General features: G+C 48.7%; 1 protein-coding gene across 1 annotated transcript; it reads left to right on the top strand.

The window, feature by feature from the left end:
- The first annotated feature begins 1,061 nt into the window (after nucleotides 1–1,061).
- galnt16 (UDP-N-acetyl-alpha-D-galactosamine:polypeptide N-acetylgalactosaminyltransferase 16) lies at nucleotides 1,062–17,963 on the top strand. The gene is made up of 15 exons (XM_023951663.2): nucleotides 1,062–1,523; nucleotides 4,447–4,628; nucleotides 5,699–5,797; nucleotides 5,863–5,930; nucleotides 7,105–7,170; nucleotides 8,197–8,318; nucleotides 9,330–9,417; nucleotides 9,575–9,659; nucleotides 9,735–9,838; nucleotides 11,196–11,322; nucleotides 12,524–12,616; nucleotides 13,355–13,438; nucleotides 14,654–14,780; nucleotides 14,960–15,076; nucleotides 17,306–17,963. The coding sequence occupies exons 1-15, from the start codon at nucleotides 1,320–1,322 to the stop codon at nucleotides 17,447–17,449; spliced, it is 1,710 nt and encodes a 569-aa protein (XP_023807431.1). The 5' UTR covers nucleotides 1,062–1,319; the 3' UTR covers nucleotides 17,450–17,963.
- Nucleotides 17,964–21,817: the final 3,854 nt, after the last annotated feature.

Genomic DNA, 21,817 nt, shown 5'->3' with positions numbered 1-21,817 from the left:
AAACTGTCTCAGTAAAACGGTTCTGATTCTGTCATGAAGGAGAAACCTGAGGTTGTCAAAAACAGATTTCTATATGAAGCTGAGACCAAAGTGACAATTTAAAGCTAAACACAACATTAGAACGTTAAAGTTTTTTATTAGAAAAATGTTGAAACGTTTTTTTCTGACCAGTACATTTGTTATGTTTTATAAAACTATCAAAAAAACAAGGTTTGAACAGCAAAGTTTCTTCCCACAGACACAGACTGCAGATGGTTCTGATGATCCAAACCGACCTCCTCAGACTCTGGACGTAAGTTCTGATGCGCCTCCTGAGGAGGACTTTTAGCTGGAGGTGAGTTTCTGGACGACGGCTTTTCCTGAGCTCTTCTCTCAGATGCAGACGTTCTTCACGTCTCCTGATCTCATTTGCTGAGGGAATCGAACAAACAGAAGTTTCTCTGCTGAAGATGAACCTTCCTGGATGTTCACAGGAAACCTGAGAATTTGTGAATCGGAGCGTGTGTATTTGTAAAAGAGGTTGGAAGATCTAACATCCATCCATCCATCATCCATCCAACCACCCTGAGGTTTCTTCGTTTTTTCCGGAATCCGTTTTTTTTGGGAGTTTTTCCTTACCGCGAAGGGGGGTCTAAGGGCAGGGATGCCAGTATAGCTTAGTCAGTTTGTTAGTTCAGTTTAGTATTTTTCTATTGAACTCTTTGTATTCGTGATCCTTTTGAGTTCATGTTTCACTTCCAAGCCCATCGAGACGACTGTTGTTGTGATTTTGGGCTATACAAATAAAATTGAATTGAATTGAAATTGAAATCCATCATCCATCCACACATCCATCCATCCATCTGAATCCGTCCGCTCCGGTTCGTCTGACATTAAAGTTACCGGAGATCAGAAGTCTGAGATTACCGCCTTTAACCTGCTGTATTTTCCTCAGAAAATGGAGAGCTCCTCTCCTCCTGCATGGGGGGAGGGGGGTGGTTAAAGGGAAAGCTTCTTGTTTGTTGACCTGCAACATGTTGGACTGACGCACGAGCGCGCACGGAGACAGAGGAGGAGATGAGAGCTCCAAGCTCCTCCCTGGATGCAGAGACGCCCCCTCCAGCGGATGGACATCAGCGCGCGTGAGAGCGGCGGGGCGGGGGGGAGGCAGAATGACCAGGCGCTAGGACCGCCGTTCGAGCGGCGCGTAAATCCTAGCGGAGCGCGTCTCGTTCACGCGCTCACAGAAGCCGCTGCTCGGCGCTCGAGCGCATCACCGGCGGCGGAGGCTGCACGTTCTGCCGCGGTGCGGACGGCGCCGTCCTCCGTATGGGCTCAGCATGCGTAGGATACGCGCCAACGCCATCGCGATCCTGACGGTCGCGTGGATCCTGGGGACGTTTTATTACCTGTGGCAGGACAACAAGCCCCCGTCGACGCCGGCGGCGGCGTGGCAGTCCCGCGGAAGGGGCCACGGGCAGAAGGTGGGGGCCGCACCGGGGCGCCTGGAGATCCACCCGAACGACGGGACCCTCCCTTTAATAGTGAGTGCACCGGGGGACGGGAGGGGGGGGGGGGGGGGGGGGGGGCAAAGGCGCTGCAGGAGAGTGTGTGATGCATGTTGATGTACGTGCGCGTGCGCGAAAGTTGGGGTGTAATGAGCTGCTGTCAAGGCTGGAGGATGTTTGACGCGCGCGCCGCTTGAGCCCCGCGGATCACTGTCCGTGGCGCACGCAGCTCCGTCTGCAGCCTGCGCTTTGTTTTCTACACCCCCCCCCCCCCCCCCCCGGCCGGTCCTCAAGTACCCTAAGAGGCTTTAAGAACCTAAATCGCGTGCGTCACGCGCAGACGTGTAAATGTGCGCAGACCTTTAGCGTCCGAAGGAAACAAACGTTTTTGGGAGAGAAGAAAAACACTGCCCCCCCCCCCCCCCCCCACACACACACACACCACGCGGGAAGATGCCCTCCAGCTGCTTCATCTGATCAACATCCGGTTCTATGGAGGAACTCCGGAGCTGCGCACAAACCAGTCCATCATTTCCAAAGAAAAACAGCCTCCATGATGTTCCAGAGCCCCACCTGGAGGGGGGGGGGGGGGGGGGGGGGTCAGGTGGTCCGTCTGCAGGTGTGATGGAGCCACACAGAGCAGAGACACACAGGATGACGAGTGGATCAAACCAAAAGGAAGGAGGACTCCAGAGAGGCCGCTCTGCTTTAGACGGGATTTCTAGAACATTGAGGGAAAATCCAGAAAATCACGTTTGTGTCTCTGAGGAAAAACAAAAACAGACAAAGACGAAGACGAGACGCCGGATAAGCAGCCTTATGGGGAAAAATGGGTTCGACAAGACAGAAAAGCTGAACACGACTTTGGAAGGAAAACGGTTGTAATTCAGAGTTTGATGGTGTCAAGCTGTAAAGGATTACTTAGTAATTTTGTAACTGTAATACACAACTACAGTGATGAGTTACTCCCAACAGCTGGAAGGTTTGAGGTTTTGCTGGATAGTCTGCTCATCTTCATCACTTTCAGGTTTTTGCTGAGTCGTGTTCATTTGCTTTTGTGCCTCATTTTCTCACAGTTTGAGCAGACTGGATCTGGATCTGGATCTGGATCTGGTCCTGGTCTGGATCTGGATCTGGATCTGGTCTGGATCTGGATCCGGATCTGGTCCTGGTCTGGGTCTGGATCTGGATCTGGATCCTGATCTGGATCCTGATCTGGATTCATTTTCTTTCCCTGTTTGGCAGATAAAGGTCTTGAACATAAATCAGCTGTTTCAGCTTCTTTATTTTCCTTCTGAAAATGTTAGTTTGCTCTGAACGGCCCAAATCTGCCCGACTGAACATCTGTCAGTAGACGTGTTTCAGCGATCCGTCATCATGTTCTCTTTCTCAAAGGCAGCGGTCGGTTCTGAGTCCAGATCGATCTTTACGTGGTTGTTTGGGTCTCCAGCTCCTGTTTGCTGCTCAGCCGCAGGTCTGGAAAAGAGGTTGAAGATGAACAGGTTTGGTTGTAAATGCGTCAGAGGGGGTCTCCTCTTCCTCCTCATCCTCTTCCTCCTCCTCCTCTTCCTCCTCCTCCTCCTCCTCCTTGGATCTGCTGCAGAGGAGATCCAGCTGCTTCATCTGCAGCTGAGGTTGTGCTCCGACATGTCAGGATGTTTCTCCCCAGGAGCAGCAGCTCATTAAAACATTATTCGCTTCAGTTCAAACCATGGCATCACCCCCCCCCCCCTCCTGAAAGGAGGAACCTGAGCCGGGGGAGCGAGGTGCGAGTGGAGATCAGAGGACGGGAAAAGAGGAGTTGGTTCCTGCCTGGTCTCACCTTTGACCCTGTTGTCCTTTGAACCGTAATCCCAGATTTCATCAGCGGTTGTTGACGCTCCCAGCTCCTGGCTGCTGTTTGTTCACCTGACCTGCCAGCCGATGGCGGCCAGCGGAGCGGCGAGCAGAGGAGGGCCGGGTGGACATGGCTGTCTTTGTTCTCCTCAGCTCCACCTTCTCTTTGGCTCTCACTTGCACCTCCTTCAGAGGGCAGCCATGACGCAAATGAAGCCAAAATCAGGAAAACTTGTATCAAGGGTTGATGGAAGATTACAGTCCCCCCCCCACAGGCTGCTGTCATGTTATCTGTTGCCTTAAGGGACAAAGACTTTTGCATATAGCATGAACAAAATCTTTCCTGACGTTTAGTGGTTTTCCTGTCATTTTTTTGGAGCTTTTGGATTGCTGCAAGCGTTACGGCGTTTCCTTCATGTCTGGAGAGCTTTCTTTGAGTCTTCCTCGGTTTCTGAAGATTTTGGACAAAGAATTCTGCAGTGAGGCAGGGTGGTGGAAGGATCATGGTTGGGGCTTGTTTTGTAGCCACAGGCCCAGAGAAAGAGGTTCTGCTTTCTGAAGCCCAGCAGCAAACCTCAAGAGGAATAGTCAGGGGGTGGAGCAGCAGGTGATGCTCTCAGGTTAAGGCTCTGACCTGCAGTCAGACGGATGAAGACCGGATACCCCCCCGACCCCACCCCCCACCCCGGTGGATCCTGTGGCCGAACAGAAACGGCTGTAAACGGATTTAACTCGAGTCTGGAGGTGAGATCATCCGCTTCAGGTTCTTCCTGATAATCCTGTGACCTGTAAGGAGGGAAACCTAGGCCTCTGACCTTCAAACAGGTGCATGTCTGGGGGGGGGGCCTTTTCCCGCAGCTTGCAGGTAAAATCCGTTGATCTCCCCGCAGGTATTGACTCTGAATGGATGCGGTCGCCTCAGTTCTGCCTCGTTAGCAGCGATCAGCTGACCTGATGACAGAATATTGGCTGACTGGTCCTTTTGGGGGGGGGGGGGGGAGTTCAAACATCAGAACCATTGATTATAGCGGCTGGTCTCATGAGGAGCATGCAGATGCACCAGGAGGGTTAAACACTTCCTGTAAAGTCAAACAGACTCGCCCATTGCTGTTCTGACCCACAGGTGAGTCAGCCCCCCCCACCCGAGCCGCAGGGCCAGCTGCTGGGGGGCTTCGACGAGAAGGCCTACCTGTCCGCCAAGCAGCTGAAGGCGGGGGACGACCCGTACAGGGAGCACGCCTTCAACCTGCAGGAGAGCGACCGGCTGGGCGGGGAGCGCGCCATCCGGGACACCCGACACTACAGGTGAAGGGGGCGGGGCATCACCTGCTGATTCTACATGACTTTTATTTTAACTTCATGATGAAATTCATGTTTTTTATTTATTTAAAAAACAGACTGAAACACATTTAAAAGGTTTTAGGTTTTTAAAGATTTTCCTCTGAAAGAAAATGATTCAGTTTCAGCTTTTCTGTGTTTTTCTTCTCTCAGCAAATTAGCTGCTACCATTTTTTATCATTCATGACTATTTAGTTATTTAATCAGTTGACTAATGTCTGCAAATGTATACATATAGGATTAGGGGCAAACGTGAAGAACGCAGCATTTTCTTTCTAAACAATTTATGAAGTAAGTAAGTAAGTAATCTTTATTTCTATTGCAGTTTTCACAGAGAGCGACTCACAAAGTGCTTCACAAAGTTAAAACAATATAAAATCAGTAGCGATACCCAATAAAACGCACACAGGCATAGAAATAAACAAACAGGCAAACGTGAACACAAGTAAAAGTCAGCTAAAAGCTTTCCTAAATAAAAAAGTCTTAACTTGAGCTTTAAAACACACGACTGAGTCAATCTCTGGCGCAGAGACAGGGGGGGTCGTTCCAAAGTCGGGGAGCGACTGCCTGAAAGGCGAGGTCTCCTCTTGTTTTAAAATGAGTTTTTGGAACATAAAAGATTTTTGTCAGTGGACCTCAAAGAACGTACAGGAGTGTAGGGAGTTAAAAGGTCAGAAATATAATGAATGAACGTTTCAGGAATTGCTTTCAATCAATCAATCATATAATCAATCAATCAATCATTTTCTTTCTCATGGTTTGACTGCATGAGGACGATGCAAACATCGTCTGGTTCCGGCCGATGGCGTGTTATTTTCTAGGTGTTCCTCGGTTCTGCAGCAGGAACCAGAGCTTCACGTTCTCTGACCCGAGCGGCGGCTGCAGAATCCAGAGGATGAAGAGGGTCAGGAATCTGTGTGATTGTTGCCGAGCAACCGCAGGGTTCCATGTGGTCACCACGGCAACGCCGCCGCGCTGCCGTCCGCTCCTGCTGCCGTCGGCGTCTTCACCTGTTCCTGCCTCCTGTTCCCACACAGGTGTGCCGCACTGAGCTACGATGCAGACCTTCCCTCCACCACCGTCATCATCACCTTCCACAACGAAGCCCGCTCCACCCTCCTTCGCACCGTCAAAAGGTAACGGCTGTGACCCCCCCCCGCCCCCTCAGACGGACCGGTTTTCACCTGATCCCTCCTTTCAGCGTCCTGATGAGAAGTCCTCCGTCCCTCATCCAAGAAGTCCTCCTGATCGACGACTTCAGCTCGGACCGTAAGTTCTTCTGTGGTTCTGCTCCTCGTTTGCTGATCCGGGTTCAGCTCAGAGAGAATTCTGGTCCAGAGTCCAGAGCAGCAGCTCCATGTTTATGATGAAGACTGTGAGGGTCGTGACCCGGGGGGTGGGGGGTCAGAACCAGGTTTAGTGGATGTGGGCGGTCCCTCATGGATACAGAAATGTTGAGAGAAAGACTGCAGCATTCTGGGAAAGGTGAGCAAACCAACAGAGCCCCTGCACTGAGCCATGGGAAACCCCTTTTGTCTCACCTTACACTTAGCAGACGTGACCACAGGAGGTTTACAGAAACAGGTGACTGCTTCACCTGTGTGAGCCGACCTGCTTTGCTCAGCTGAGGTGATCCTGTGGGGGGGGGCAGATTGTCTCGGCTGAGTGTAATCCTGTTAAGGTTCGCCTTAATCACACGGACGTTGTCCTCACTGAAGGGCGAGGTGCTAACAGGAAGTCCAGGTGAGACTCATCTAGACCCACTAGACAGTGCTCTGAACCTTTTTTCTTCAATGATTTGTGATCTTCACTGGTGTCCATGGATTACATGAAATCTTTCCACCTTTATCCACCTTTGTCATGGTAGGGAGAACACCTCAATGGAAGGGGGGGGGTCATCTAAGATAGCACAAGGGTTAATAGAATCAAATAAACACAAAGAAAAAAGTATTTTATGATCTTTCATATTCCTAACTACTCAGTGTTTTATCAGGGCCTGTTTGGATGAACAAAGAGCTGAAATCCTGGAGATGGAAATGTTTTAGATCAGTTATTGAGGGCAATTTCTCTCAGCACACCTGATCATCTCCCACAACCACAGCACAGTAGTGTGCCGTGGTTGAAAGGAGTTTCAACAGTGGTTGAAAAACACTGCTTTAGTTTGTGTCTAGCAGATTACCGGTAGTTCTGCTGTTGATTCCCATCCAGAGTTCTAACCGTCTGGCCTCCCGTTCTGAACAAAGTTCACCAAAACTCAGATAAAAATGTTCTTTTAGACAAAAACAAACAAGAAACTGTTTACAGATCCTAAAGTCTGCCATAGTTTCTGCAAAGCCGTATCGTGCGGAAAATGCAGTGATGACTGTCAGACACACCTGTACATGCTCATGAGCACGCAGAAGCATGCGTTTGGGAGTCATGATGTGTTGTTTTCCCCCCCCAGTGGAGGACTGCCAGCTGCTGGCCCAGATCCCAAAGGTGCGCTGCCTGAGGAACAGCCGCAGAGAAGGTGAGTGGAAGGGGCGGGGCCTCAGGGTGGAAGGGGGAAGGCCCTGATGTGTTACTGAACAGAACGAGCTGTCATTCACAAACCAGACTACCCCCCCCCCCCCCCCCAACCAGAAATGAGATCAGATCACGCCAAGATCCCCTTTGAATCAGACCGAGATCACCTCTGGATTATGCCCGACTGGATGAAGTCCTTTTCTGCAGGCGGGGTGACCTTCCTTCTCCAGACCCCCCCACCCATTCATTCACTTTGTTTTCCTGTAAATTTTGTAAGAAATTCCTCATTTTCAGCCGCCGAGACTTTTAAACCTTTAGAAACTCCTTCAGTTGCTGCTTTCAACCAAAGTCGAGGCTGACGGAGGATTTATGTCGTTTTCCGCTCACAGAAGTACAGTTTTCCATTTCAGTTTGTTCCACTGAGGCCGTAAATCCCTTCAGGAGCTCGTCGGCTAAATTAGAGGCTTGTCGTTTTTCCAGACCGCCTCTTTTTGTGTTACGTTATTCATGTTTCTGTAACACCAAAGATCTCAAATCTACAGTAAAACTTTAACAAATGACCATTTCTGAAAAAAATAGAAAAATAATCCTTCAAATACCATTTTTAATTTAATAGAAGGAACTAATCTATGCCTTTACTATTTTTTCTAATGTAGATTTGACTCACATCTGCACCTGAACGATTTTTATGATCTGCATTAGATTTACAGACAAAATCAACTGCTCAAACACTAATCCGTGGAATTATGTCAGATTATATTGGCATAATTAGCTTATTTAACAATGTAGCATGAAGGTAAATACCTGTTTTTAGGATAAAGCCCTGAAACGTCTTTGAAATGGGCTCTTCAGTCCCTCCAATGATTAGCGTCAGCGGAGTCTCTGCTCCTCTGCATCCGTCCGTCCCTGAAGAAAGTTCTCGCCTGACGGCCGGAAAGAAGCCTCAACGTCAGCAGATTTCCACTCTGCTGAAGAACCGTAACTGTTGCTGCAGCAGGAGTTTAAACCACAGCTTCCTGCCTTCTCTCAGGTTTGATCCGATCGCGAGTGAAAGGAGCGAATTCGGCCTCCGCCCCCATCCTGACCTTCCTGGACAGCCACTGTGAGGTGAACACGGACTGGCTGCAGCCCATGATCCAGCGCGTCAAAGAGGTGAGAGGCTCCAGCTGCTGTCTGAAAGCATGAAGTCATCCACTCAGCACTTCCACTCAATGTTTGTGCAACAGCAGAGAGATCTGATTTTTACTCCGTTTTCTCTGACTAAAGAATGTAAAGATGTTTCTTTTACTTAGATTCTTCTTCTCCTTCTTTTTGGATCCTATATCAGCAGGTTTTTTTTATTTACATGTAGTACTTGATGTTATTCCACATATTCATCTCTATTTCCAGCATAACATTCTAACTATTGAGTCCACCTTAAAGACTCGTGGACGATTCGTCCTCCTTAAATGTTTGGGACGTCGGTTTCCAGCTCCTCCTGTGGAAAAACGTCTCTCAGCTCTTTGCAGTTTGTGTTGATGCAGCATTTCGAAGCAGCATCGTTTCCTAGGCTCCGCCCACATGTCTCACACTGAGCAGACTCCTGAGCAACAGGAGATGGTTGGAGTCCCCCCCCCCCACACACACACAAACTTCATCAGCTTCATCCATGAAAAAAATCGTCACTTTTTTGAATCAACGCTTCACTGTGTCTGTTTTTGTGAAACTTTTAATCTTAAAGGAGCATTTTCGGCCTCCTGTAAAGTCTCTTAGTTGCTTTGCCTGAGGAAAGTAATAGATTACAGTTACCAGCCTTTTTAGGAGCAAAAGAAAAGCAAGTGCCTCATCTCATACCTCAGTTAACACCAATTCTGCTGCCATTCTGTGTCAATGAAGACAACTTTATTGACACTTCAAACATGAACACAACCTTCAGAATCCGGATCAGTTCTCGGCCAAACGGGTTCTGGCTGATCCAGAGACTCCCATCTCTGAAAGGTGGAGCAAACGTCTCCAGTGGTGTTTGTGTAAAGATCCATAAAGATGCTGTTTTTACAGATGACACACTTTGAGTTTGAGGCTCCTTTTTATTTGAAAACAAACCTGAAATTCAGGTTCGATACCAAAAGAAAGAATATTTTCTGTTTCGGGTTTTGGTGGGTTAATCTTCTGCTTTTCCTGCAGGATCACACCCGTGTGGTCAGCCCCATCATCGATGTCATCAGTCTGGATAACTTCGCCTACCTGGCTGCTTCAGCGGACCTAAGAGGAGGTCAGGCTGACAGGCTGAGAATGCACATCCTCAGGATTTGAGGGAAATGAGGGAAAAGGGTCCAAATCCCAGAAAAAGTGGCTTCTACTGACCGTTTGTAGGTCATGGTGAGATCCTCTGCAGGTCTTTGTGGGTCAAAGTGTCTTTTTGACGGCAGGCTTCGACTGGAGTCTCCACTTTAAATGGGAGCAGATTCCTATAGAGCAGAAAATGGCGAGGAGCGACCCCACCCTCCCCATAAGGTCAGTCTCCGCCCCCTCTGTATGAGATGAAGGTAGCTTTTTTCGGGGAGTCAGGACGTCCGTCTGCATCTGCAGGACTCCCGTCATCGCCGGCGGCATCTTCGTCATGGACAAGAGCTGGTTCAACCACCTGGGCCAGTATGACACCCACATGGACATCTGGGGGGGCGAGAACTTTGGTGAGAGACTTGGAAAAAAAAACTTCTGATTCTGCACATGGAAAAGTTTATGAAGAGACATTTGAAACTTTATTGACGTAAAACAATGAAGACTTAACAAAAGAAATATTTAAAAATGAATTTGAAATAAAAAAGTATACAAAAATAATTAAAGGACTTTAGTTTTGTTTAATGTCTGTGTATTGTTAAAGCAGCTATGATCCAAACACATCAGTTTAGCCTGAATAATGTGACCCTTTGGTGAAAACAGGAGAAATCGATGACAGATAACGACTGTGGCCAACATTCACAGCAGGAGGAACAGCTGCTTTCAGTGACCCAACGGCAGCACATCTGTGACAAAACACTCCAATCCAGATTATTTTAGTGTCCCTTCTGTAATCCAAACAAGCCTGAGCCTCAAACCCCCATTAGAACGGCTCTGCAGACGCTGGCGTTGGTAGAAAACACAAACCTTCATCAGTTGATGCAAGTTTGAGTTTCTGGCGACGCCCACATTCACGCTGATCAGCTGATGATGTCTCCATCAACCGAGCTTCTCACTTCAGGGGATAATACTATAACCCCCCCTGGGTTGCAGTTCCTCCATCGACCACTGGAGGCTGGTTCCAGAAGGGAGTCAGAAGTTGTGGTTTCCCAAAACTTTTTTTTGTTGCTTTTTGTTACTGACTGATGACAACTCTGAGGGGGGCGGGGATTTTAATTTTTTTTGTTACTCAAGTTTGCGTATCATGGGGGGGGGGGGGGGTTGACTGGCATGTGGTTGGACCGCAATAGATCTTCAAAGTTGACTGCTTTCTGTTGATGAAGTGGGCGGAGTTAACTTCTGTCTGTCCCAGTCATGGATCTGGACCGAGTGATGTCATCTACAGAAAATGTTTCACTCCTGGCTCCAACCAAATAAGGTCAATCCAGTTGCCATCTTTTCATGATACGGATGCTCTCACGTTGGAACCAGGCGTCGCTAGAGAGCAGTGATTGGGCCGAGTCTGTCTGAGTCAATGTTTCAGCCACTCTGACCAATTAGGTGTGAGCTTGTTGGAAGGCCAGACCCCTACAAAAAATCTGTCAATCAAAGGTTTTGAGCGTTGGACGTGGGGAAACCACAATATGTGGGATTTTGGTTTCTTGGAGCCACTTCCTGTTTGCTTTGAGAAGAATAATTCTGCTGCTCCACTACGGTCCTGTGACCAAATAGAACAAAATCAGTTTTTCTAAACTCTTTCCTGTTTCCTCTTGCATCAGCATTCATTCCTTCTCTTTACAAAAGCAGCTCTGATGTCCACAAACATTTCAGGCTGAGTTTAGAGACCAGGACTGGTCTGACGGCCGGTGTCTTCTCTGCCCCCCCATGTAGAGCTCTCATTCCGAGTCTGGATGTGTGGAGGAAGTCTGGAGATTCTCCCCTGCAGCCGTGTGGGTCACGTGTTCAGGAAGCGACACCCGTACGACTTCCCTGAGGGCAACGCTCTCACCTACATTAAGTAAGTCTGTCTGCTTGATCCCCCGTGACCCTCAAAGCCCCCACCAAACCGCCAAAGCATGATCACCTTCACTGAAGGAGAGGTTGCTAAATCATGAACGTTGAAACGCGGATGCAGAATCGCAGACGTTAAATCGCTGGAGCTAAATTGTGGACGCTGGACCGTGGACGCTGGACCGTGGACGCTGGTCCGTGGACGCTGGTCCGTGGACGCTGGACAGTGGACGCTGGACAGTGGACGCTGGACAGTGGACGCTGGACAGTGGACGCTGGTCCGTGGACGCTGGTCCGTGGACGCTGGACCGTGGACGCTGGTCCCTGGACGCTGGTCCGTGGACGCTGGACAGTGGACGCTGGACCGTGGACGCTGGTCCGTGGACGCTGGTCCCTGGACGCTGGTCCGTGGACGCTGGACAGTGGACGCTGGACCGTGGACGCTGGACCGTGGACGCTGGTCCCTGGACGCTGGTCCGTGGACGCTGGACAGTGGACGCTGGTCCGTGGACGCTGGACCGTGGACGCTGGTCCCTGGACGCTGGTCCGTGGACGCTGGACAGTGGACGCTGGACCGTGGACGCTGGTCCGTGGACGCTGGTCCCTGGACGCTGGTCCGTGGACGCTGGACAGTGGACGCTGGACCGTGGACGCTGGTCCGTGGACGCTGGTCCCTGGACGCTGGTCCGTGGACGCTGGACAGTGGACGCTGGACCGTGGACGCTGGACCGTGGACGCTGGTCCCTGGACGCTGGTCCGTGGACGCTGGACAGTGGACGCTGGACCATGGACGCTGGTCCCTGGACGCTGGTCCCTGGACGCTGGACAGTGGATGCTGGACCGTGGACGCTGGTCCCTGGACGCTGGTCCGTGGACGCTGGACAGTGGACGCTGGACCGTGGACGCTGGACCGTGGACGCTGGTCCCTGGACGCTGGTCCCTGGACGCTGGACAGTGGATGCTGGACCGTGGACGCTGGACCGTGGATGCTGGACCGTGGATGCTGGTCCGTGGACCGTGGACGCTGGTCCAAGCTTAGTCTGACCAAGCGTGTGGACGGCTCTCTTTCCCACCCGTTTCCACTGAAACTGTGTAACCAAACCTCATTCTGCTGTTCAGTGGGATCTGTGTTAAAAATAGAGGCGGTGCTGCGGGGGGGCCGGCAGCCCCACCATCTCAGGGTCTGAGTGCATGTCGTGTCCCCGCAGGAACACCCGGCGGGCCGCAGAGGTGTGGATGGATGAGTACAAGCAGTTCTACTACTCAGCTCGGCCGTCGGCTCAGGGAAAGGCCTTTGGCAGGTTGGTCCTCTTCCCGGTGCTCCTCTGTGAGGTGTCCCACAAAGACGGGTGGAGACGCTTCACCCCAGCTGGGTTTACCGCTGAGAAACAGGCTGAGATATTTGCCAAACAGAAGTTATTTAAGTACACACCCAAGATTTGTGCCCAAAGAGCACGTGATGCTTTGCTGTGGGGGTGTCAGTCCTTTAAATTAAAGGTGTGGTCTTCATTTTACACTCATGTGCAAACAGAAAATATCAATGAAATTTGCACATTTTATATGTTAAACCTGTTTTACTGAGCATAAGTGTGAACAGTTGTACCACAGTGATGAGGATTTTTATCCATTTTTCTTTACTTTTGCATCCGTGGATCACACATTTTTACAGTGTTCCCGTTTCCATAGCAACTACTTTTTTGGCTTTCCATGGCAACGTTAATATAAATCAATTGGATGAAATGTGTGTTAAAGCTTTGCATCTGTTAGAACATCATCTTTGCATGGTTGCCAAGGTAACCAGTCTGAGAAAAGCACAAGTTTGGCGGTTTAAATCACCTGGGGACGTTTTTATGACCTTTGACCCCAAACAGAAGCGAAACCCAGCAGTCCTGCAGAAACCAGGCTTTGCAGAGCAGACGGCTGGATGGTGTCACTCAGCGCTCTTCAGCAACTGACCTGAATGGAGGCTTGATGAGGAGCAGCAGAGGAGGGTCTCTGAGAAGTTTGTCATGACTGTTTGGTTTTTCTGATTCCTGCAGCATCACTGAGCGTCTGTCCCTGCGGCGGAAACTGAACTGCAAGCCTTTCCGTTGGTACATGGAGAACGTTTATCCTGAGCTCAGGTGAGCAGAAGGGCGTGTTCTTCTGAGCACCGGGTCGTTTGTGTCAGAGGTGAAGCTCGTCCATCAGGTTCTCCTGTCAGGAGGTCATCCTTAAAAGTTTGGGGAAAGACTTTCTTTATCCCACCAGGAGAAATGTGTGAGCTATAAAGCATGAACTCTTTCTGATCATGGACGCCTCGAAGGGCATCAAACCGCTTAAACCATGGTCACCTACAAAAGAAATAAATATTCAATCAATTATTAATACTTTAATCTTGTTATCTGTCGTGTCTACATTGTTTTTCCACAAAAAGCGGACGATAAGTGGTGTGATACGTTGTCATGGTAACGGCTACAGTCTGGCTCTGCTGCAGCTGGTGTATGAGGACTAACCAGCGGAGGAAAGTGATTTATATGCCAAAACGTCCTGCTAAGTGATTAAAGCTTCGTTTCAGAGGGAAGTTCACCTCCTAGCGCTTGTTTTTGTCCAGATGATGAAGCTAAAGTTTGTTTCAAAGAAACAAAATCCACAAGTAGATTCCTAGACGCTTTGATTGAGGAAATCTCCACCATGAACAAACGATTTTACTCTCTTGATTTCATTAAGTTTCTCTTGCTTTGGTTTGGCCAGTGCAATAATTATGAACATCCAGGCTCTAGGAACAAACTTCTTATCGGTAATATCACTTCTTATGGACACCCGGTGTCACAGGAACAGGCAGACAGCTGGATCCAAATGCAGCAGGTTTATTAGCTCAGCTGAAAGTCCACAGAGCTAAATCAGGGTCAGGCAGGCAGGAGTTGATAACAGGCATGAGATCATCAGAGGAGAGGCAGGTGGGTCAGGGTCAGGGTCTAACACTCGGTACTGCAGGCAGAGTGGCACAAACAAGACTTCACACTGAGCTGAGCTCAGTGCAGAACTTAAGTTTGCCATGGTTGATGAGTGAGAGAGTCAGGTGTGCAGCATCAGGCCGTGTGGCTAGAACTCTGGAGATGGTTCCTGCTGGTGACCAGAGGGGGAATCAGAATCCAGTTTTCACTCGGACCACAGGAATAGAAATAGAGATGCTTAACAAACGAGAGTGAAAGTGTGGGGACATTTGAAAAGGTTGATTTCTTTGGTTTTGTTATTTTTACGTGTTTATCCGTGTGGGGGGGTCTCATTAGTATGTTTCTAGTTTTTATTGTAAGGCTGGGTTTTTTTCTGTTGTTGTTTGTTTTGCCCCCCCCCAGGGTTCCGGAGCAGGCGGCTGTGGCCAGCGTCCTGAAACAAGGCGGTCTGTGTTTGGAGAACCGCAGAACCGATGGACTCATCCTGACGGAGTGCCGAAGCATCGGAGTCAGCAGGCCGTCATCGCAGGTCAGCCCCCCCCGGAATCACCTGCATACCTCCATTATTGCTATTTTGTTACACCGCTAATGTTGGCTGTGGGGGGCGGGGTTACTCAGTCCCGCCCACAGGGGCATAAAACCTTTCGATCACAGCGGCAAAAGAAACTAAACATCTGCTCTGGAAGTTTCCCCCCTTTGTTTTTGCAGAAATGGGAGCTGGTGGAGCCGCTGATCCGGCAGCAGGATCTCTGCCTCGCCATCTCCACCTTCTCTGCCGGGTCAAAGGTCAAGATGGAGCTCTGCAATGCCAAGGAGCCCCGACAGGTGAGAGCAGTGAAGCCCCCTGACCTTCGTCTGCCTCTGGAAGGTCATTCCACCTCCAATCCACAGCAGACAAACAGGAGTCGCTGTTTTTTCTGTAAGCTGGAGGTTTCTCTCCTCTTTCTCCTCCATCTTCAGCTCAGAAGGTGCAGATGTTGCCCCCCTTTCTTTCCTCCAGAGTTTCCAGAGTCTGTCTGGATGTTCCTCCTTGATCCAGAACGCCTTGAAAGGCGTCTTCATGCCGTTTCAGTGGTCCTCCATGTGTCAGTCACAGCGAGCTGGACACTTTTCAACCTCAGTCACGCAAACCGGCAGCTTCCTGCTCTGGTGCTGTTCTGCAGAACACGGACCAGACTGACGCAGAACCGGATCCTGCCGTCAAAGTGCTTCTTCTCAGGAGGGAGGAAGACGAAAAGAGGCTAATTTCTGTATACTTTGGAAAAAGGCTTTAAAGAACAAACTCTTCTGTATCTCACAAGCTCAGATCAGTAAATATTCCAGATGTCGTTCATACAGACAAGTATATAAAGACTCAGCAGAGTTTTTTAAACAGGTGAGCCTCTCTGCCCATCCGGCCTTAGAGCAGCACGGGGGGTCATGGATGCAACCCCCCCTTAAGATCTGCCCCTTTCCTTAAACACCCTGTGAGATGCCTCCATCCGAACCTTTTCATCCCAAAACATCTGAGGACATTTTATAGCAGCTTCACTGGAACCGTCTGAGCAGACGCAGTGCTGACGTCCGTCTGCGCAGCCGGCGGCACAAACACGTCTGCCTCAGTGGGCAGCCGGGGGCACTTTCCCTGGGATTTTCAGATTAACCCCTCCCTCACCTCCAAGCTTAGCGCTCAGCCCTTGTCTTTAGTTCACCTCTTATCCCCTCAGACCGTCGGCTAAAAACGGGAACGCTCCGAGCGGAGCTGCTGGTCTGCCGACAGACACCGCGCTCTCCTCTCGTCAGACCGGCTGCAGAAACATCTGGAGGCTGGAATCATCCGGTCCACCCGGGACGAAGCCAGAGAGCCTCGTGGTTTAATGCAGAAAAGCTTAACTCACTGTGGAAACGTCTCCTTAAACCTTTTAAAAACAAGTTTAAAAGGGTTTCAATCAAAGGTTCTCATTTTTCTAAATAGTATTTTAGCACAGAAGGAAACATTCTCATAAGTCTGTGATAGTTTGCACATTTCTACTTGAGAACCATTAAAGTATTTTTAACTCAATTTTACATTATTTTTGATTAGATGTGAAAAGTATTTCAGTTTTTTTTAAATGTTTTCATTTTTAATGAAAGATGTTTGAATAATTTTAGTTTACTGATGATTACGTTTTCTAGTAATCAGGCTGAACACGATGTTGGTTCTCCAGGTACTGAAGCAGCCCCACACCATCACACTCCCACCTCCATGCCTGACTCTGAAAGTCTGAGTCCAGATGTTTGCAGATGTTCTTGTGTCTGATCAGAACATCAGTCCAGAGGTCCAGTGGATCCTCCAGATGTTCCTGTTCCTCAGCAGCGTCTCTCATGGATCCGAGTTTGTCCTAAAGTCTCTTTCTGACTGCTGGATCGTGACCTTTGACCTGACCTGAGTCCAGTGAGGTCTGACCGTCTGTCGTGACCTCCTGGACGAGCCTTCCTCCTGTTCTTGGACCCTCTTTGGTCTCTGGTTCTCCTCTCATCATAGTTTCCTCCATGAGTGGATGGTGGATCTTTCAGACTCAAGCATGGCAGAAACTTTCTGGTCTTCTTCAGATGCAGATGAAGAGTTTCGGTTTGAGACATTTTGCTTTGGTTGAAGGGATTTCTTGACTGGATGACTAAAGGAGGCGGGGCATCAGGACTCTGAACGTGGTGATTCCTGGGCTGATGAGTGTTTCTGTTCCTCACTGACTCTTCCTGAAGACCTTTCATTTATGTGAACTTTGGTTTATTAAAGGAACAGAGTCAACTTCTACATTTATGGTACAATAAGCGTCATATGAAGATCGAGGTGCTACGTTCACATTTGTCTTCCTTTTTCTGGATGGGGGGGGGGGGGGGGGGGCGCTGATTGCTGCTGGCCAAGCTGTGCTTTTTCCCCTGTGAGCTTAGCGAGCCAGACGTCCATGTGATCACACTAATCCAAGTCTGACTCAGATTGTTCCTCATCTCTGACAGGAACCTGCTGTGAGCAGAACCTTCAGATTCTCCTCACAGATGAACCCTTTTCAGTTGTAAATATCTTTTTCTTTGCAGAAGTGGAAGCCAAAAGGCACAGCTCTGCTGCACATGGTCAGCGGCCTCTGCCTGGACAGCCAGACGCCTGCGGGACCCCTGGCCGTCGCTCAGTGCCGCCCCCTGCTGGCCAGCCAAGTCTGGGAGCCCCAGGTTGTCACCTGAGCCGAACAGGAGAAAGGAGGACGAGCAGACTGGAGGGACTCTGGAGTCCACATCTGCACACCAACCTTCGTGAAATTGTAGCTGCTGCTTGTCGCATCTTGGTGACATTAGCGTTGCTCCGCCTCCAAGGCCCCCATGTACAGTGCTTCAGCCCCCCCCAAGGATACTGCAGTTCCTCTGCACATGTTGCACATCTCTTTTCCTCTCTGTTTGTGCTTCAGTCCTGGCAGATTTCCTCCAGATTGAGCGCGCTCCGTAGCAGATGTGTCGGGCTGAGGGCGGCCCGCACAGACCGGTCTGAGCGTGAGGCTCTTCTCACAGCGCAGGACCGAGGTTTCAGCTTTTTACCCGCTTTTCCAGGACGCTGTACTGTCACAACCCGGTTTTGTTCGTTTGCATGTTTTTTTTCTCTCTCTATGAAGTTCATGTAAATATTTGAAGCAGGTCACAGCTTGTATTTTTGTGTGGAATCATCCAGATGCTGTTTAAAGAATAAAAAGTGGTGAAATGAAAAGCTGCTGTTTCTGTGTCAATGAAATTAACTGAAAACGAGCACATTTATGACAGAACAGTCACCAGAGAAACAATCCCACATCATGAATCCTCCACCACTGTGCTTGGCGGTTAGCAGAAAAAAGTTTGATTTTTGCTGTTGTTTTTTTTTAATCAGCTAATCATCTACTTTCCCATTTCCCTCGGCTGTTTCTCGTTGGTGGGACTCTCCTAACTCAGGTACCGGCCCCCCAGGACTGGTGTGCAAGAATGATAATAAAATAAACATCCCTTTCATTTGAAAGGATGTTGCTTCTTTTATTTTTTCAGCGAAAAAGTAATAGTTCAGTCAAAACCTTGTTCAGAGCGGTAAAGTCCAGCAGATGTGGTTGCCTAGGCAACCACGTGTTTGGTTTGCTGATTTTCAGTCTCATCAGCTGCTCTGACAGTCTGCCGTCTGCGACTCTGAGCGCTAAAGACAAACAGGAAAACTCACAGGATGAGTTCTTTTTTCCTTTTTTCTGTGAGCTCAAAGGCCTCCTTCTCTCATTTACTGCTGGATGTAAACCAATGAAAACAGGGCGTACTGCCACCTGCTGTATGGGGGCGGGGCATCTGGCCTCAAACCTGGATTGCTCTGGACACTGAGGTCAGAGAGCAATCGGAATGGAGCAGAGCTCAGGTGGACTGTGAGAGGGACCCTAAAGGAACTTCCAGACTGGAGGCTCTGGTCCTGGTCTGTGTTCCTCTGATGGCTCTCCTGGTTTGGACCAAACTAGGAAACTCTGCTTCTCTGGAGAACGAGGGTCTCTGTTCTCCTGCAGATGGTATGGAGTCCAAAAAGAGGAGGAGAACCGAAGGGCGGAGGTGTCAGCTGTGTGTGTTTGATGGAATTAACTGTAGGTTTGCGTTCTTCAGCTGTGTGGAAATTTACATTTACAATCATTTTTCTGCCTTATCCTGTGTGTTCTTTCTCCACATATTTTGTTTGTGTCTTAAATGTTGCTTTTAACCCTTGTTCTATCCTAGGCACTGTAACATTGGGAGTGGGGTCATCTAGACCCACTAGACAGTGCTCTGAACCTTTTTTCTTCAATGATTTGTGATCTTCACTGGTGTCCATGGATTACATGAAATCTTTCCACCTTTATCCACCTTTGTCATGGTAGGGAGAACACGTCAATGGAAGGGGGGGGGGGTCATCTAAGATAGCACAAGGGTCACTCAGGACAAAGGTGGCTGTGGTCTGTCCACTCTAGTGGAGCTGAGTCTGTACCGTCACCCCAGATGTCTTCATCTTGGTGCCTCAATAAGGAAGATTTACATCACGTACAGGTACGCTGAGTTGTCACGTCCCTCTGCACGCCATCGTCCATCAGGCCTTCCCTTTGAAATGACTATAGCCCACCTTTCTTCTCAGCAAATTACCATCACAGTCATGAATGCTTGTTTCTCTCTGCGTTCAGGAGGGGCCGTCGGTCCTCCTCCACCCTGCTCTCCACCTGGAGCGGTGCTTTGGAAAGGTCTAACCGCCATCAGCCTTCAGGGGGGTTTTATTAAACCGCCCAAGTTCTTCGCAAATCCCCAAGACATCATCGACCCAGAGCCGCACCGCCAAAGAGGATGGATCTTTTTCTGTAGCACAAAAAACATTTACTGGTCTTCAACCTATAATATACATGTTAATTATTGAATGTGTTTTTATTTACTATCTACTGTTTTCCCGCTTCACTCTTTTCAAACACCAAAGCTGCTGGTTTCTCTGATGCTCTTCTGCGTGTTCGCCTCACTGCGAACCTCCGGGTTCACAGAAGTTCATGTGGATGTGCTGCAGAAAGTGTCTGCTCTCTCTGCTGACGCCAAAAAGGCTTTCACCCGGGATTAATGAGGCTTTCTCCTCTCCTCTGTATCACCGTTTGGATTTAGTCCACGTTTCTCTTCGTGGGCTAAGATCCTGCAGCCCCAGAGATAACTAATGGGGTTATGTGAGCCTCTCCGACCTGCCAGGAACAATCCATCAGGCGGATGTTCGAAGTGATCTGTTGAGTTTGCAGGCAGTCTCTTGAACATAAAATATGCTTTTTCCTGGTGACAGTAGGCTTTAGTTGAGACACCAGAGCTGGCACACTTGTTAAAATCCCTACGTCATGTCTGTACCGCGAGACACCCTTTCCTATGGGGAAAACTGGCATCCAAACTACAAAGTCAGACCGAAGGGGGGAAAAAAAAGTCAGGTGAAGTCTGAATTATGAGCTCCTGAGAGAACCGTCGGCTTGTTTTTCCAGGTCCCAAAGTGGGTCATTGAAGACCCAAAACCTCTGGAAAAAAAGCCAAAAAAGTATCAACCAAACAGAAGATTTACTTTCTGTTCATTTATTTATGTGGGGAAAATTTGAATAAAAGAATTCAAAACATAACATGAATGCAAACAAATAGTTCAACGTCCTCCTGTATTGAAATGTCTAAAAAGAAAATAGAAGAAAAAGATAAAGCAGACTCTGTCATTTTTTTAACACGTTTGTGTTTTTTCTCCTGAATTCAAATATTCCAGGTTGAGGCTGATTGAAACTGATTCCACACGATGGATCCCTGGAGTCTGATGTGGAAATATTGATCCTGGCAGAACGCTGGAAACTCCTCTCCAACATCTTCATCAAACTCATCTGTGATCCCACAGATCCAGAAGGCAGAGGTGAGAACATTCCTGCTCAGTTCCACTGATCCTTTGACTCCATCTGAAGGATCAGTGCAACCTTTGCTGGTACACCCCCTTACAGGGCCCCCACCCTGTTGGTCTTCAGCCTTTTATAGTCAACAACATCACTGCTTATGATAATATTACCTTTGGCACACACAATAAACAAATTGTTTATTAAATGTTAGTTATTTTACTGAGTTCCTTTCAACACAGAAGTAGGACGACTCCATGTCTGAGGCTCCGCCTTTCACTCTGCGTGGGTGCCGCCCATTTCAAGACATCATCCAATAGCGGGCCTCGGCAGCGTGTCTGCATAACTTGCATATATTTCATACGTTTGTTGTTTATAGATTGTAAACCCTTCTGCAGATTGTAAATTCCAGATTGTAAATTCCTTATCAAAAAATTAAAATAAAATAAAAACATTTTTTTAAATAGTCTGCGTTTCTCCCACAAAAACAAACAACATCCGAACTTTGGCAAAGATGGATTTTGTGCATTAAATTAAAGCGTTTAGCCGATCACCGCTAGCTCCGCGGAGACAGTGTGTGTGTGTTAGTCTGGGGGCGGGGCTGGCAGCACGGACTCTTCCTGGAAGGGGCTGGTCCTCACTTTGTGACATCACAATGTGAGGACCCTCTTGTTTTCATGGGTTGGGAGGGGCCTGTGCTCAGAGAGCAGGTTTTTCGAGGAAGATTCAGAGATATTTGAACAGATCAAAATACCACTTTGGGGTTTGTTTTCACGAGTAATAAACATTAATATACACGTAACCCTTGTTCTATCCTAGGCACTTTAACACTGGGAGTTGGGTCATCTAGACCCACTAGACAGAGCTCTGAACCTTTTTTCTTCAATGATTTGTGATCTTCACTGGTGTCCATGGATTGCATGAAATCTTTCCACCTTTATCCACCTTTGTCATGGTAGGAAGAACACCTCAATGGAAGGGGGGGGGGGGGTCATTTAAGATAGAAGAAGGGTTAAAGACCCGCTCCCATGAAAATGGTTTTCTTGTAGCACATTTATAAAGAAATGAAGCTTAAATGTGGCATTTCTGAGTATTTCTTTATTCAAATAGTTGTGAATCAGGAGCAGATGAAGAAAAGGATTGTATTTGTGAAAGACGCCGGGCGGGGCCGCAGTCTCTTTGCTCCGCCCCTTTCTGATCATCCGCC

This window comes from Oryzias latipes, chromosome 22, assembly GCF_053564925.1.
Source record: "Oryzias latipes strain Hd-rR chromosome 22, Olatipes_Hd-rR_3.1".
Lineage (NCBI taxonomy): Eukaryota > Metazoa > Chordata > Actinopteri > Beloniformes > Adrianichthyidae > Oryzias > Oryzias latipes.
The sequence above is the reverse complement of the archived record's forward strand: the minus strand, read 5'-3'. Positions and strand labels throughout refer to the sequence as shown.